Source organism: Manis javanica, chromosome 9, assembly GCF_040802235.1.
Source record: "Manis javanica isolate MJ-LG chromosome 9, MJ_LKY, whole genome shotgun sequence".
NCBI classification, from domain to species: Eukaryota; Metazoa; Chordata; class Mammalia; order Pholidota; family Manidae; genus Manis; species Manis javanica.
In genome coordinates this window covers 86,985,239-86,998,279 of record NC_133164.1, presented here as the reverse complement: position 1 = coordinate 86,998,279, position 13,041 = coordinate 86,985,239, and the positions used below count along the sequence as shown (strand labels likewise).

General features: G+C 37.7%; 1 protein-coding gene across 1 annotated transcript in view; it reads right to left on the bottom strand.

Moving 5' to 3' along the window:
- The window catches only part of THOC1 (THO complex subunit 1), a 58,114-nt gene extending 46,556 nt beyond the window's left edge, over positions 1–11,558 (bottom strand). The window contains exons 1-7 of the mRNA XM_037018023.2: positions 11,410–11,558; positions 9,278–9,351; positions 9,124–9,184; positions 7,838–7,904; positions 4,503–4,621; positions 4,033–4,081; positions 3,544–3,639 (exon numbers count right to left, since the gene is read on the bottom strand). Of these exons, the coding sequence (XP_036873918.1) occupies positions 3,544–3,639; positions 4,033–4,081; positions 4,503–4,621; positions 7,838–7,904; positions 9,124–9,184; positions 9,278–9,351; positions 11,410–11,463 (520 nt within the window). The 5' untranslated portion in view covers positions 11,464–11,558. The remainder of the gene's footprint in view (positions 1–3,543; positions 3,640–4,032; positions 4,082–4,502; positions 4,622–7,837; positions 7,905–9,123; positions 9,185–9,277; positions 9,352–11,409) is intronic.
- Positions 11,559–13,041: the final 1,483 nt, after the last annotated feature.

The window sequence follows — 13,041 nt, the reverse complement described above, 5'->3', positions numbered from 1 at the left end:
AAATGAAAATCAAAACCAAGATGATACCACTTTACACTAGGCTGGCTGTAATAAAATGACAGATACTAAGTGTTATGAGGATGTGGAGAAACTGGAACCCCTGAGCATGGATGATAAAACTGTAAAATGGTGCATTTTCTCTTTGGAAAATGGTTTGATATTTTCTCAAGAATTTAAATACAGCGTTCCCACATGACCTATTTTAATTTCTTCTGGATATATTTCTCTTAGAACTATATCCAGGAGAAATTAAAATAGTTACCATATGACCCATCAATTCCACTCTAAGTATAGGCCCAAGAAAAATGAAATCATACATCCACATAAAATCAAGTACACTAATGACTGGTGCACATGGTGTGTGTGGGGTCACAGGGAAGACAGTGTAGCTCAGAGAAGACAAACAGGGACTTTGTGGCATCTTACTACACTGATGGACAGTGATTGCAATGGGGTGTAGGGGGGAACTTGATAATATGGGTAAATGTAATAACCACATTGTTTTTCTTGTGAAACCTTCATAAGAGTGTGTATCAATGATACCTTAAAAAAAAGTATTTCTCTAAATAGAAGAGCTCAATTTCTCTTCTATTCTCTCTTATTGGATATGTAATTTGGAAATATTTTCTCCCATTCTATAGATTGCCTTTCTTGCTAATAACATTTGGAGCACAAAAGTTTTAAACCTTGATGAAGTAAAATAAATATTATTTTTTCTTTTGTTGTTCATGTCTTGGTCTCATATCTAGGAAACCACTGCCTAACCCAAAGTTACAAAGATATACTCCTATGTTTTCTTATAAGAAATTGAGCTCTTCTATTTATTTAGCACTAACATTCAGAGCAGCATTATTCATAACCGCCAAAACGTGGAAACAACCCAAATGTCTATCAACTGATGAACAGATAAACATGTTGTATAATCATATAGAGAATATTATTTGGCCAAAAGAAAGGGAAATGAATTACTGATACATGCTACAACATAGATGAACCTTGAAAATGTGTTATGTTAAAAAAGTCAGTCACAAAAGACCACATGTTGTATTATTTCATTTTTGGCATTAATAGAAAAATCTTATAGAGACCAGTGTGAATTACTGGTTGTTTAGCGCTTGGGGGAGAAAGTAAGGATGGAGGTAACTGGGAGTGACAGTTACTGGATATGGAGTTCCTTTTAGAAGGAATAGTGATGGTTGCACAACCCTGTAAATAGACTAAAACCAATAAATAAGATACTTTACATGGTGAATTGTATGGTATGTAAATTCACAACTCAATAAAGCTGTTAAGAAAAAGTCATAAAAAGATGTGATGTTCCCAGTAATGGAAGGCTATTTAATTCAGATTAACTCTCCCACTAACGACAACTAAAACTTGGATAAATTACATTAACTCTATAAATAATTACAGAGTATAAACAATGTTCATAGCACTGTTCTGGACAATGAAATAGAAAAACAGTTTTCTTAAAAATAGTAAATGGCTGATGAGAAAGTAAGGAATAGCTGGCAAAATCCAGAAGGTAAGGAAGATGAGCAATGCATCATTAGCTCTTGACGCCACTTCTGTCTTGAGGGCACCTGCCAAACAGAAGGAACTGGCTGCAAAATCAAGCCATTTTTGTAGGAGCTTCCTGAAGATAGAATGATAAAAGTTAAGACTATGGGCCCAAAGAAAGTTGGGAATCTAATAAATCCCATTCCAACCATCGACAAGGCTGGGAACTTGTAGGGCTACATCCTCAAGTAAGGATAAAGCAAACTGAATTTCAGCGCCAAGTCTCCTTGATGGCCTCAGGACCCACGGGGTCTTACAGGTGGCTGGCAGGAGCAATGAAAACTGTCTGGAGGGAGGTATCTATCCTATCAAAATTATTCCCTCAAATAACTTCTCACCCAACACTAGCCAGATACACAGAGATAAAACATCATGAGAAACAGTAGAAACAAACCCACAAAAACTTAAGGTACTAGAATGATCAGACATAGACAATAAAATAACGATGCTTATGCTGGCTAGAGAAATGTTTGAAAATATGAGCAGAAACTAAGAAACCAAAAACTGACACAGCAGATTTTAAGAAGACCTCCAAGAAATGAGAGATAAAATATAGTTGTATTGAAAATTACAACTGAAATAAACCTCACTTAGCAGCAGACCATTCATAGGTAAAAAAAGAAGTAGGAACTGGAAAACTGTTCTGAAGAAATTACTCAGAATGTGATATAGAGAAAAATAGATGAAAAATATAGAAAGTATCAGAGAAAGAGGATGAGAAGGTCTAAGGATGTTTACTTGAGTTCCCAAATGAGAAAAAGAGAAAGAAGCATACACAATATTTGAAGAGATAATGGCTAAAACTTTCACAAACTGGATGAAAGACGCCAATCTAGGAATTCAAGATTCCCACAAAACCCAAGCATGATAAATAAAAAAAATCCACATTTAAAGAAACATCTAAAATTAGATACACCTTGGTAAAACTAAAACTAAAAACAAAAAACGTAAGAGCAAAAATACAAAAATAAATTTAGATTATCTTCAAAGAAGTTAGACTGACATCTGAGTTGCATATAGAACAATGAAGATAGAAGGCAAGTATTATCTCCCACAAAATCTATATCAACTGCCAACCTAGAATTTTTATCTACTGAAATAATTCAAGAATAAAAAGAAAATGAAGTTTTTTCAGACAAAACACAGACCTACAATAAAGAAGAGTCTAAAGGGGTAAGTGATCACACATATAAAGTCAGAAATACAAGTGTATACATTGGTATACCTTAATCTTATCATATTAAATAAGTAGGAAAGAAAAAAAAACACAGACCAGCATGACAAAAGGAAGACACATAAAAACCACTGCTAACATATACTCCAGGTCTTACCATATGCGGGCACTGTTGTAAGCACTAACGTATTTTAATTCATTTACTCCTCACAACAACATTAGGTGGTATATGAGCTTGATATTAAAGAAATGAAAACTGAAACAAAGAGATATTAAAATCTGGCATATCTGAATGAATCATGGAGGACTCTGGACACTGGCAATGTTCCACTTTGGACCTTGGCATTGCTACACAAGTATTTGATTCATGATAATTACACTATACATCTACTTCATATACTTTTTATGTAAACATTATTTCACAGTGAAAATGGTAAATGAAAGAAATGAAGTAAACATGGGCAAACAGTAGTGACTGAGGGGGAGAATGGAAGCAGAAAAATTGGCATACATCATGAAATGAAGTATGTACATGACAGTTCACACTACATACTTCAGTATGATTCAACTCCATTTTACTATTACTATTACGTTCTCTTTGAACTTAGAATGGATGAGTTTAAGGTTTACCTGTATCATACCTTAGGGCCACTATAACTACTGATAAGTAAAAGAAAATAAAGTGACAATTTTCTATGCTTTCAATTTTTTTGATCCATTTTTCTTGTTATCATCCTGATGGATTCTAATCCATTAAAAACTGGAAAAGATTTTCCAGCAGAGCACTTATTTAATGTATAAATGCTTACCTGACTTTTCAGATAACGGGAAAAGCCTGGCCAAAAAGAGTTGAATTCGTCCACAGAAGACTGTATTCTGGGATTTCGACAGTCTTCTTAGGAGATCTAACAAATGGAGGTTTCACAAGTGAGATCATTATACATTTATCAGAACCATATCCAAATTTGTTAACCACTTTGTTAAGAGTTATTTTCCTAAAGCAGTCATTTTCAAAATGGGAGTAAAACTTATTGTCACCAAAACAAAAGCACCAGAAAAATTAGGAATAAAACAAGTTTAACATGGGCAAGATAAGCTTTACTAATTTTGTTGGTTTTTCATTAAGTTTACACTCAGAACAGGAACAGTTTAAACAAAGTGAGTGGTTGGTTTTAACATCAGTTATTTAAAAATGAAGATACTAATAAAAAATTTTTATGACTGTGTTTAATTCAACTACCTGATTTTCTGGCCACAACTACATTTTAAAAATAATTATTTACCATTAAATTACTTACCATTGCACATTCGTAGTAAATAATTTTTCCCAGCAGAATAGAATGTATTCTGAAATTAAGACAGATATTATTACTACTGTTCAGAAGCTGTTGCACACTCTTCAACAATGAGTCACAAGTATTAAAGACCACCAACATGCACTAAGAATCTATTATGCTACTTTCATTTTTCAAGTAAATAACATTTTCAATGAAATAAAACTATTTTCAAATATAAAAGCTAACAAAACATGGTACTAAGTAACTGTTTCAAACATATGAAAGTATGTATTTTCAAGTTAATTGTTACTACTCAGTCAAAATTTGTACTTCAACCTTTTCTCTATACATGACTCTTACTTTGCTCCCCCAAGAGTGCACAATACACAATTCCTTCATAAGAACAAATATTTTGGCAATCAGCAGTATTAGAAATAATGAGCAAAAAAAATCTACCTTCAGAAGCAGAAAAAGAAACTTAAGGCACTTACAGATTTCCAAGTTGCAACATTTTTTTCCACAAAAGTGAATATTGTGTCACACTGATCCAAAGGAAGACAGTCCAAAACATCTCCCAACAACACAAAAGGTGTAGACGCAGTACAAATACCTTCAAACGAAGTACAAGCCAATTTAAAAGCTTAAAAACTAGAGTAAAACAGCAGCAAAATAATCCTGAAGAGTATCTTAAAGGTACACCTTAACAAGGCATGAAAGATATGGAAGCAAACGAAAAGTCTCCAAAAGGGACATACTTATGTAATTTCTGGTATGTGCACTCGATGATAATGATTATAATTCTTGGAACACTTCTAGAGCATTTACTATACGTCAGGCACACTACGTGCTTTATGTATACTAACACATTTAATCTGTGTAACCCTACGAAGCAGATAATGTCACCTCCAGTTTATAGAATGGGAAAATAGAGAAGTTAAATAATTTGCCCAAGATCACAGAGCCAGTAAGTGGTAGAACTGGGATATGAGCCCAGGCAATCTGGCTCCACAGTCTATTTTCTTCACCACTAAGCTATTTAAAAGAATATAATGCAGCCACTTAAAAATGATCATTACAATGACTACAGTAACTTGGAAAATGCTTATGATATAATGTTAGGTGAAAAAGGCAGGATTCCAAACTGTGTATATTATAGTTATTAGAGCAACTAAAAACAGATACCAAAATGAATAGTAGTAGTCTTTAAAGTAGAAGAATTATGATAGTATTTTCCGTTTTTCATTTTCAAATGTTCTATAATGTTGCTGTGTCTTTGTGATCTGAAAAGATTATCTTCAAAAAAGATTAACAAGGATTTTATATTAAACATTTTAAATAATAGTACTGTTTCAGGGGAAAGAATGGTAAAGTAAAAAGTTATTTCTAAATTCCATGTTATTAAAGTAAAGCAATAAATTAAAGATTTTTACAAAGAAAAGGTCATTTATACTAGCTAAAAACACATTCATCTCCCTGAAATTCTTCCTTCTATTTTAAGATAATACTAGTACTAACACTTGTAAGTGTTAGGAAAAGTAGCCACTTAAGCATGCTATGTAAAAAAACGTATTTGGGGACCTTCTAAGCCCAAAACACTGTATGTTCAGAAAAAGGAAGTAGGATTTCCAGCTCTATTCTGCACTGGTAAGATCCTATCTGGAATGTGATGTGAGGGATACTGCCTAGAACCAGTGGGTGGCATAAGGTCACCGGATTTCAGCGCAATACAAGGGAAACTTGATAATCAAAACCATCTCACAGAAATCAGATAGCTCTATCCATGCATGTAGAGGCTGGATGAGCACCTGCCTAGGACGTTACAGAGGGGAGCAGGATAGGCCAGAGATGAGACTGGGCTCTACGACCTCTAAATTCCCCTTATACTTAGATCCTGTGATACTACATGCCCTGTACATCCAAGAGACTTGAGGGGTGTACCCCTGCCCTTAGTTGCAGTACAGTTTGATATGTTAACTCACATTTAATAATTACAGAACTTATTCTGATGAAGTGGGTTACATATGGTATCATCCCCCAGAACTTTCACCACCTGTGTCCCAGTCTCTGCACCAACCTCTTTGCTTCACCTTAACCTTGGCTACAGACACCCCCTCATCAGTTCCAAAACCCCTTGCTACATTCATGCTTCCATGGTTATGTTCACAAAGTTTTTTTCTGGCCTAGTCTTCCTCTTCTCTATCATATTGCAAATTCCTACTCCATCCTTCAAAACGCAGAGTAAATATCAGCATATCTAAAATATTCCCCTTATACCTTAGAGGGGGCCACCTCATCTACGCTTCTGAAACACACTGTACATAAATTACAGCATTTATCATATCTGTTTACCTTTATGTAGTTTATGAGCTTTTTAAGCATAGGCCTTTATGTATATATTAACCAGTAAAGTGTGTGACACTGAATAGAAGCTCAATAAATATCTACTGAGTTGAATTTAACATAGTTATGAACATTCTGAAAACATGTCACGTAAACAATAAAAACCTCTCTCAGGAAGGGATTTTTCCTATCAAATTAAAATACAGCATTTAAGCTCTTATTTAAGGTTTAACTAAGTTCATAAATCCTCATCTTTCTCAAATAACTGAAAGTTCTAAATATAGACTTTGTACAGCTTCCAGCATTAAAAGCATTACCATTCTACAAGAGTAACATATCGAGGTAAACAGTGAACTGACACTGAAATTGTTTGACAGAAACTGGGCAAGGAATACTCCACTGCAGAACTCAGTTAAGTGTGCCAAATGAATGAAATGAGTAAGCATCTCATATAAAAGTTTAACAAACAAAATAAAAATTTACGAGCTATGCTTAAGTTCACACAAGTAGCTTGCCATTACACTGGAAGACCACTCTTACCTTGAATGTTCTAGCTTTTGTAGAAATAAGTATAAAAATAATAAATATATGAATAATGCTTTACAGATTAAAAGGCACTTGTCACACAAATGATCTGAATTAGTCAAATTGGTATTTTAACCTAATTGGTTAAAGAATATGATGAACTTTTTTCATTGCTTCTTTCTGCAAATAGTTAATGAGCTCCCACTATGTGTCAGGACCTGTGGATGTACCATATGCCTTTTTAAAAGTCTCCTGAAATGATCTCCACTACCCCATTCTTAACAGTCCTCTGCCTTGCTTTCCTGCCAGTAGTCTCTCCCAATCCCACTCTTCCTCCACAACTCCTTTAGCATGGCATGCAAAACCCTTTACACACTTACACACACGACCCTAAACTGCCCTTCCTCACCATTCTCATCATCCTCTCACCCCATGCTCCATGCAGTTCTTCAGCCATGCTGAACAATGGTCTTTACATAGCTATTCCCTTCTGTTTCTAACCTAACAAATTTATCATCCCTCACATCCTAGCTCACTTTACAACTTCCTTCCTAAGCATTTCTGATTTCTATAGAGAATTTAGAGAGTCACTGCAACCACACTCCATTCCCACTTCAACCATAGTAATACCACAGTAAGGTATTTACACATTTGTTTCCTCCATTAGCCGCTAGGTAGGGAATAAGTTTGATTCACCACTGAATATCAAGTCCTGGCTCAGTACCAGGCACACAGTAGATGCGCAATAGATATTTACTGAATGAATGAAACAACTGGAGAACAAAGTGCCAATCCATGCTACATACGAGAGATGAAAAACAGGTGTACACGAATTTCATTGGGACAACTTTTTGGCAAAGATGGAGAGCAGAATTTGAAAATTGAACAAAATCAGGAGAGAATAAGTTTTAAATAAAGCATGTCATGTCCAAGACTACTTTAAAAAACAAATCATACTTACCTTCAGTTACTCCCCCAATAGCAAGAGAAATAATAGCCAAAACGTTTTCACATGATGAATGATTAATCTACCAACAGAGGAGAAAACAATTTAAGGTCTGAAGTTCAGATTAATTTGCTAATAATGAAACACATCCTCTTACATTAAATTTGATTATCATAAATATGGGATAAAGCTATTTCTTATAGAAGATAAAGTTACTTTCTAAGATGAAAATATGTAAAATGAACAGCAATAGTCACTAATTGTAGATGTATATCAAGGAAATAAGCAGGTAATTCACTTAAAATGCAATGGTCTTACGAAAATGATTAATTAGCATGACTGAGGCTGTAAACTAATCAAGCACAGAAGTGCTGAGACCATAACTCGATCAATGGCATAGGACAAGGGCAGTGCCAGGGGAATTGATTGTACTGCTGTATCAGTATGTCTGAGGGAGGGTTTTAATGGAAAGGAGGCAATGCTTAGGTTCAAAAACGATAAACCCAGCATCTACTGAATGTTTGTTAAGTGTTACTTTAAAAAACAACCCTAAAAAAATGGCATTTCCCCTCTTACAAATGAAACTGAGGTGCAGAAAAGCAAAGTAACTTGCCCAGTACCTCTCAACATGTAAGTGACTAGGTCTGAAAAAAAGGAAAGAGTTAGTTTTGATAGAACTGTCTAAAGAAGGGACACTGTATTAATGGTGATTAGCAAAGGATCTAGCTTCTTGGGACTGAACCTTCACTTACAAAGAATAAACTGTTGAAACTTTTCCTTTCATTTGGGTGCCCCACTAAGAGTAAATAAATTCAGATTTTTCATATTTGGATTAAATTTCTCTACTGAAGTTGGACAAGCTCTAGTTATTTTTGTATGCTGATGAGGATGCCATAGGAAAATGAGGGCATGGATTCCCAACCCCCACACTGAATGTCCTTTGACTAGATCTTTCATGTCACTACAGGATATGTTACTGTTTATACAGCAGAGCAAGAGCACCTGCCTTCAAATTCTAGTCCCTGCTCAGGAAGATCTCATATCAGCTTTTCTTATATTCATTTAGAGAGAACTTTCTTCATTTACTAAACCAAACCCTTAAATTGCACCTGTGCTGTTAAAAATCCTTAATCACTTTGTAACTCTTATACTATGATTAAGTCAGCTTTCATAAAGTAGGGAGCTCACTCTAGAAAAAAAATCATGCCTCAATATCCACCGTAAAAATAAAAGCAATTTAAAAAATAACGTTAATTTATCTGCACCAAAATTATAAGAGTAAAGAGAGGAAAAACACTTACAATTTCTTCTTCTACAACACCTCTGAAAACTTGATCAAGGGTACACTTTTTTTCATTTTCACTATCAAAAACAAAAGACACTTGCAGTTTTTAAATAGCTCAGAGTAAGTTTAAAGATTTTGGCCAGTTTATTTCATGGATATCAATGCCTTACCTGCCAGGTAACTGGCTGAAGGTACACAACAATGGCTTGATATTTTTGTTGTTCAAGGCCTCTCTGGTAGACTTCTACAAAAATAAACATAGCAAGTAAATGGAAAGACACTTGCTCTTATTTAATGAAAAGCATCAATAGTATGTCTAACTAAAATGTTTATACCTGGGAAAAATTACCTATCAGTCATTCCATCAGTAATTTTTAAACAAATGCCACTTACTGGCAAGAGCTTCATGGCTGGACCTTCATTCCAGGTTTTCCCTCCTACTCTCTCTAAATATCACATTCACAGCATTCTGCTTTCAAAAAAAAAAAAATCTCCAAATGGCTCCTTATTTACAGGTTTTAGTTTTGAAATTTCTATTTCATAGCTCCCTTGCAAGTTCCTTAATAATGTTATCCCACTCAATCTATCCAAACTTATTTCCCACTACCCCTAACACATACTCTCCACTAAGGTCTAGACATTTTTTCATTGTTTTCTATCAAGCTCACTCAAGTTTATTCATTCATGTTGTTCTTACCAACTGCTCATGCAAATTCCACCCATTCTTCAAACCCAGGTCCACTCTTACCTCCTCCAGGTAGCTTGCTCAGCACAGTCCCTGATGCACAGTAACCACTAAACTATCTGCTGTCTTAAAGTAGTCATAATTGAAAGACAAAATACTGCAAAGCCATTCATTCTGTGAAAAATTCACATACACTTGGAAAGTCATCTTAATACCTCACAGGAGTCAGACTTATATACTGGAAATCTCCCTTCCTGACTCTGCCAATAATAGGCTGGGTGATCGTGGGCATATCCCTTTATTTCTTTGTGCTTCATTTTCCTCTCTAGTTAGATAAGAGGATTGCCATAGATCCTTGCTACATACGGGCGGCAGTGACCTCACATGGAACTTGTTAGAAATGCAGGATCTCAGGCCCCATTCCAGACTTACTGAATCAGAATTCACACTTAACAAAATCTCCAGGTGACTCCACTGCACACTGAGGCTTGGGAAGCACTGGCTAGATGACCTCCAATTACACGGTCCCCTCCAGGACTAACATGATCTTGGATATTCCAAACAGTTACTCTTAGGAGGGTTTCAGAACAACAGCGATTACAGCAAAATGCACATAAAGAAAACGACTATGATGGCATAAATCTGGTGAAAAAATTTTTTTTAAGTCCACATTGTATAGGGGGGAAAAAACCCTGAACACAAGAAAATTACTGACTACAAAGAATCAGTTTTCCTCACATAATTTTCTTTCTTGCATCACTGAAACTACGTAAGCACAGTTCAATGTCTGAGTAGCTGAATCATAATTTGAGACAGTGGGGCAAATGCTACAGACGAACACAAACTTAGAACACGGTTCTTCATACTGTGATGGGCAACATAAAAAATACTGTTTAATTTTTGTATTAAATAAATAAATCATACAACTTCTACGTGGGGTGGTTAGGGATTTCTATCTAATCTACCAGGGATAATAAAACTTAGCCTACTTCACATTGCTGAGAATTAAATAACCTAACATGAAAATATTCTTTAAGGCATTTCCCAAGGGCTCAAACTACTCTTGCCCAGTGTGTAAGAATAACATCTGGCAACCCTCTCAAACTCATCAGTTTGCCTTTTCCCACTTAGGATCTCACCAATCTGTTAGGTATGAGATACGGAGGTTAAAGGGTGGTGAAAAAGCGGCCGGAACCACCATCTGGCAGCTTAGAAAGGCAGGGCGGGAGCCGGTTCTCTGGGCTGAAACCACTCCAGCTCTCACCCTTCCGCAACCCGCCTGCCCGTACTGGAAACACCTGCCCGGCTAAGCGAGCACTGCAGAGAAGCTGGACCACACTGGAGGTCGTCTGCGAGGGAACCAACCGTCCACCCAGGGCGCTAAAGGGCCTAGAACGCGGGGCACCCGCCGGTGGGCAGGCGGAAAAAGAAGAGAACGCGAGAAAATGGGCAGATGATGAGTCTTTCCCATCTCCCAGCCTCCGGAGGGCTCGGAGCCGACGCCGCGCCGTACACACCTTTCCCGCTTTACTTCAAGGAAAAACTCGGGTGATTTCAGGGAGAAGCAGGAAAAGATTAGCGCCAGGTTAGACCCGCACCCTCCCGCCTTCTGCTAACCGTAAACCGCGTCCGCGCTTCGGGCAAACTGAAGAGCGGCGGCGTCGGAGACATTTTCTCGGCTGAGCGTGCCGGCCACAGCGCTGCGGCGCCGGCCGATGACGTCAAGCCGGGAGCAACGAGATTGCTGGCTCTGTGCTCGGCTAGAGCGGCCTATGGGCCTAGCGGCCGGCTAGCCAGCAGTTAGGAGCATCTGTGGTGACGGAGTTCAGGCGGGCGTTGGAAGCCTGAGTCAGCCACACGGTGCCTAGTCCGGGTTGGTCGGTAACCCTTGCGGTGACGCCATGTGGGCCACCTCGCCCTGTAAGCTCTTCGCTGCTGCAGAATAGGCTGCGTGCACCTGCAGTGCGCGGTCCTCGTTTGGGGAAGCTGGGTGAATAGCAGCTGCTTACGGCTCGGTGCGCCGTGCGGGTGGGTAACCGCTGCCTCGAATCCAAAGCGGACGGTTTGGCTGGAAGAGCTCCAGGCCGAAGAAGTGTTGGCAGCGGCCATTGGACCTCCAGACCGCAGTCGTTCTCCGCGAGGGGGTGGTCTCAGCTACCGAGGATTGGGTATCAGCCTTGTAGGTCAGAAGCAGTTCCCGCTTCTCTGAGAGAGAAATAATGCCTGTAGCACAGGACTGTTGAAAAGCGCGAGTGAAATAATGAATGCAAATCTGTCATGCAGAGCACTGTCTCATAAATTGTTTCTTTACAGTTGGATAAGGTGAGGATATCATGGATCACCAGTAACAAAACATGAGTTTTTTAAAAGTATATAATAATAGGTCAAAGGGCAGATATCCAATAACATACAACTTTTCATTTATTGAGCACCTGTTTTTCCTCTTCTGCTAGTGAGGTAAGGTGAACCAGGGACTGCCACTCTTTTAGGAAGTATCTTCCATGGGGAATTCTAGGTTGGGCAATTAAGATCAGTTCTAAACATTTATATTTTTATTCCTTTTTTTTCCTTGGTGTGCTCTCACTGGGTTCAAGTTACCGTTGGAAGGGTGAGATCTAGGAGAAAACGACATAGGAGACATCTTAGTCGGATTTTGTTCTAGTCCTTTCCCTCTAGCCCAGGCTGAAGGAAGCTGTGTTGCATGCTTATCAGTCAGCCACATTACGATGTTGGATTGCAGCTTTTTCTGGCTCAGGTTCTGAACCCTAGCCATCTCTCTCTCTCTCTCTCTCTCTCTCTCTCTCTCTCTCTCTCTCTCTCTCTCTCTCTCTCTCTCTCTCTCTCTCTCTCTCATTTGGGTCGATTGAAATATACAGACCGGGAACTGATGTTTCAGAGGTAAAGAGCAACAGGAGTGAGAACCCTGCATTGGGAGAGGAATAGAACTGAAGAATCAAAGTGTGAGAGGAATGGGTATTTATATTTTGAGACTTACATTTTTATAGAAAAAGAGGAGCTACATGAAAACTGTGTACTCTATTTTTTTATAGGGTGGCGGCAATTTTCAAGCATTTTATAGTGTTAATACTGCACTATTCAACACATTGAGTACCTACTATCTGCCAGGTGCAGGTACATTATTAGATTCTATGTGGTATTATTTTATTGTAAGTACTGTATATAATGTCACTATTTAGTATACATTGTAAATTCCTGTTTGGGGAGTTTGGTTGGAGCCAGAGATGAGCA